Genomic DNA, 4641 nt, shown 5'->3' on the forward strand with positions numbered 1-4641 from the left:
GCCTTGGTGGGGAGGTGATGCCTCTTCTGGGGCTACCTAAAAACAGAGGCTGGGCAAAATTAAGAGGGTAAAAAAGCAGTTATGTTTATTGAGGGGTCTTTGGGTACACTTTGGGCAAACAAAGCCCCCCAGGTCCTTGTGCCTCTCTCTAATATAAACATATTAATAATACTTGGTGTCTAGGGTGAGGAAAGGGAGGTGGTGGAGTCCCCATCCCTGGGGGTGTTTAACAAAGCCTGGATGTGGCACTGGGTGCCAGGGTTGAGTTGAGGGGTTGGGGCTGGGTTGGACTCGATGATCTTGAAGGTCTCTTCCAACCCAGTGATTCTGTGAGTTCTGTGAAAGAATGCTCTCCTTGTTCCTTTAATTATCACAAACCACCTGGAACTTAAACTTGAAATTGGGTGGATTTGCAAGTGGCACAGACCCCCTCCTATGAGGCTGTTTTGGGGTTTTCCCTGAATTCCTGAAAGGGATTTCTCTCTTTTATGACCCTTGAGGGATGTGTCCCCTTGAAGGGGGATGTTTCCCTAAAGCCTGGGTGTTCCTTGCATTGCAGCTGCCATGGCCTCTGCTGTGCCCCACGAGGAGGAGGTTGCCCAGAGCTCCCTGGAGAAGGAGGAGGTTGCCCAGAGCTCCCTGGAGAAGGAGGAGGTTGCCCAGAGCTCCCTGGAGAAGGAGGAGGTTGCCCAGAGCTCCCTGGAGAAGGAGGAGGAGGAGCAGGAGGTTGGTGCTCCCTGTGGGATGTGGAGTGGCAGCTCTGGGGTGCAGAGTGAGGAGGTGGCCCTGCTGTGGCTGAGGGGAGCTGAGCCCCCAACAATGGGGGTTTCCTCTGCTCAGGCTGTGCCCTGCAGCTTCTGGGAGACAACACAGACAAAGATGTGGGCCTGAAGTCCCTGTAGCCTCTTAGGCTCAGCAAAATTAGCTGGTTCTGGGCTGGGAACGATGTTTCTCTAACCCAGGATCCTGGCTCCATGGAAAGACTGCAGTGTTTCAGCCTCCCTGAGACCTGCTGCTCTTGCTCTGCTCCTGTGACCAAGTCTGTCAGCTTAAAACCAACTCAGTCCTGCCTGGTGGAGCTTTTCTTGGAATATTGCCTTGTCAAATAACCATTCCAGGTGAACTGGAGATGGGTACATGGCAGAAGGACTGAGGTTGCCCCAAACTTGGTTGTTCTTTGCGCTCGAGGCAAACTTTCCTGAGGTGGTCAATCATTCATGCCAAATCTCCCCAGCTCATGTCACGACTGAATTATGGATTTAATTAGATGTGTGAGCAAGGCAAGAGTTTCTCCCTCAGCCAGGCCAGGTGATTTGGTGACAATTCCTCCCAAAGAGGGAATTTCAGGGCAGAACTCCTCAGGGCCACGTTTGGAGCTTCATGGCTGCACTTTTCTTTGCTCTTCCAGGCTGCAGTGCAGGAGATGGCCAATCTGAGCCTGGTGAGCTCTGCCTGTGAGGTGGTTTCTGCAGCTGATCCCTCCAGCAAGGAGAGCCACCCCTGCCTGAGCTCTGTGTGTGATGCTGCAGAGAAGGGAGCGCAGAATGTGACCCAGGCCATGGCCAGCTGTGTGCAGCCCCACGGTAAATCCCTGGGGAAGGGCAGGCCCTGCCTGGGATGGGCTCTCTGGGCTCCTTCCGCACCTGGGAGGAGTCCTGGGGTGGGGAAATGCACCTCCCCATTGCCATAGTGCAAGGACAACCCATGGCTTGTAAATCAGGCTAAAGCTGGGCCCTGATCCCAGCAGTGTGAGGGAGAGTCAGGGATTGACTCTGATGCTGGTTTTCCTAAAACTGATTTTTGCAGGGTGGAACTTGAGGTGAAGCTGCAGAAAACCAAATTTTGACACTTTTTTTGGTTCTCTCCTCAGTCACTGCAGTGAGTGAATATGCTGCCAAGGGTTTGGATGAACTGGGGGAGAAGATGCCACTCCTTCCAAAGCCAGCGGAACAGGTAAGAGTTATTCTCTGCTGTCCCTGGCAGGCAGAGGGGCTTGGTTCTTGTGGGATTTCTAAGCTAGGACCCTTCTCCCCCAGGGAGGAGGAGGAGAATCAGGATCAATCCTCCCAGGAGGAGGAGGAGGCAGGGCCAGCAGGAGCTGAGCACCTGGAAACCTCCAGCACCCCCATGTAAAGGATAAAACAATAATGGCATGCAGTAAGTGGAAAGTGGAAAGAAGATGTAGGCTCCCACACCTGAGTAAACACTGAACTGACACCGTGCTATTTGCCCTCTTGGTGCAGTTCAGAATTTCAGTGAGAGACACAACCCACTCCATCACCTGCCATTCCCCCTGTTCCCCACATTCTCTCTGGCACAAAGGAGCTGCTGTCATCCAGAGGGGCTGAGGTGAAGGAGGCTGTGAGCAGCAGAGTGCTGGATGTCACCAGGGACACCCTGCAGGGCAGCGAGGGGACAGCCACACCTGCAGTGACCGGTCTGGGGCCTGCAGTGGCACAGATGGGTGTCCTTGGAGCAGAGGCTGTGCTGGGGACAGCAGAAGGTGGCTCTCTCCCCACTGGAAATGAGGAGCTAGGTAAGCCCAGCTGGCTCGGACTCTCTGTCCGAGACACAAGCTTTTGTTATTGTTCTTGCTTTTCTATTCTTAGCCACCCTTCTGATGAAATCCTTTCTTCTATTCTTTTAGCATTGTTTTAATATAATATATATCATAAAATAATAATTCAAGCCTTCTGAAACATGGAGTCAGATCCTCATCTCTTCCCTCATCCTGGGACCCCTGTGAACACCGTCACAGCTGGACTGTGATTGGCCATTAATTACAAACAACCACATGAGACCAATCACAGATGCACCTGTTGCATTCCACAGCAGCAGATAATCATTGTTTACATTTCATTTCTGAGACCTCTCAGCTTCTCAGGAGAAAAAAGTCCTAGCAAAAGGATTTTTCATAAAATATGTCTGTGACATCTCACCATGGCAGGGACACCTTCCACTGTCCCAGGCTGCTCCAAGCCCTGTCTAGCCTGTCCTTGGACACTTCAGGGATCCAGGGGCAGCCCCAGCTGCTCTGTGCCTCACTGGAGGGTGCCTGGCTGCTAGTCTGGGGTGTGCTGAGCCTGTTGCTGTGCCCCTGTGACCCTGGCACTGTGTCCCCAGCCCAGCTGGCAGTGTGTGAGGAGGGCACGGCAGCTCTGCCCCTGGAGCAGCAGTGGCGGCACGGACGGTACTTTGTGTACCCGACCTCTCTCCCTGAGGATCTGCGTCTCTTGGCACAGCTGCGCTCCACAGCCAGGATCCAGCAGCTCTGGCAGGGCATGCAGGGGGCCCTGGCACAGCTCCACGGCATCATCGAGCTGGTAGGTGAAGCCCAGCCCTGGGAGGAGGGCACCAAAGCCCTGGTGTTGTCTCAGCTCATTGCTGTGCTGAGGAGCTTTGCAGTTCCCCAGCTGAGCTGTCTGTCCTGGCTCTCTGCTCTTCCCCTGCCACAGGTTGAGGCGTTCAAGCAAGAATTTAATCAAAAACTTCAGGAGGGGCAGGAGAAACTACACCAGATGAGGCTGGACTGGAGTAGGAAGTATCTCAAAGAGAGTGGAGCTGAAAGCCCTGCAGAGCCTGAGGTACCTCCTGGGGAGGGAGGCCAAGGGCTCTGGGCATCCCCTGGATTTCTGAGTGACTTATTCCTGATGGTGTCCTGCCTTCCCCCCCAGGAGATGGAGCGTCTGACACTGCTGATGGCCTGCAGGATCAGCCAGCAGCTGCAGCTCTCCTGCTCGGGGGTGGTGGCTGCTGTGCAGGACCTTCCCTGCAGCCTGCAGGACCTTCCCTGCAGCCTGCAGGACGAGCTGCAGCAGGCTCTGCATGCCATCAGGGAGCTGCATGCTGCTTTCTCAGAGGCACACTCCTTCCAGGACTTGTCCAGCAGTGTCCTGACCCAGAGCCAGAGGGAGCTGGCTGTGATCCCGGAGTACATGGAGGAGCTGCTGGATTACCTGAAGAACAACACTCCTCTGTCCTGGCTAGTGGGACCCTTCTCCCCCAGGGAGGAGGAGGAGGAGGAGGATGAATCCTCCCAGGAGGAGGAACAGGATCAGTCCTCCCAGGAGGAGGAGGAGGAGGCAGGGGCAGCACTGGCTGGGCACCTGGAAACCTCCAGCAACCCCATGTAAAGGATAAAACATTAATGGCTGTTGGTGTTAAACCCTCAGTAAGTGGAAAGTGTAAAGAATTGTCTTCCTAAAAGCTGCTTGTACTGGGTGATAACTGCTTAAAATAAAACTGCTGCATACAAAACCCTGTCTCTGGTCTCTCTGGGACAAAGACTGGGAGGATTGCTCAGTGGGTGTGAGCTGTGCTCTTCCACGTCTTCCTTGCTGGAATTCCACTCAGGGATGGAGGAAGAGCAGTGAGCTGTACAGGAAGGATCACAGCACTGATCCTGTTCTGGGTGAGCACTGGTGAGTGCTGGTGAGCACTTGGCATCTCCTGGGAGGTTGTAATTCCTTCTCTCTCCCAAGCCTGGAGGCAAATACATGCCCTGCTGGCACTGCCTTGTGCTTGGGAGAGCTGTCAGAGCCCTGTGGCATCCCTTGGCATTGCTCCTCCAAGGCCAAATTCTTCTCCTGCATGTCCCTGCTGCTGCCTGGAGCAGGTTGGTTTGGGGGGGTGGGGGAGCTG

General features: G+C 54.4%; 1 protein-coding gene across 1 annotated transcript; it reads left to right on the forward strand.

The window, feature by feature from the left end:
• The first annotated feature begins 564 nt into the window (after window positions 1-564).
• Window positions 565-4133, forward strand: LOC102033023 (perilipin-3-like). The gene is made up of 8 exons (XM_031064154.1): window positions 565-624; window positions 712-730; window positions 1416-1583; window positions 1871-1957; window positions 2309-2536; window positions 3124-3323; window positions 3456-3584; window positions 3675-4133. Exons 1-8 carry the CDS (start codon window positions 565-567, stop codon window positions 4131-4133), a joined length of 1350 nt encoding a protein of 449 aa, XP_030920014.1.
• Window positions 4134-4641: the final 508 nt, after the last annotated feature.

The sequence above is a fragment of the Geospiza fortis genome, unplaced genomic scaffold (genome assembly GCF_000277835.1).
Source record: "Geospiza fortis unplaced genomic scaffold, GeoFor_1.0 scaffold57, whole genome shotgun sequence".
In the NCBI taxonomy this organism is placed as follows: domain Eukaryota; kingdom Metazoa; phylum Chordata; class Aves; order Passeriformes; family Thraupidae; genus Geospiza; species Geospiza fortis.

Bases quoted from the DNA above. Each gene is read 5' to 3' on its own strand.
- LOC102033023 (XM_031064154.1), top strand. From the start codon at position 565: ATGGCCTCTGCTGTGCCCCACGAGGAGGAGGTTGCCCAGAGCTCCCTG. The intron at 2,537-3,123 runs GTAAGCCCAGCT...CTGTGTCCCCAG, and splicing joins CACTGGAAATGAGGAGCTAG to CCCAGCTGGCAGTGTGTGAG. The intron at 3,585-3,674 runs GTACCTCCTGGG...CTTCCCCCCCAG, and splicing joins AAAGCCCTGCAGAGCCTGAG to GAGATGGAGCGTCTGACACT.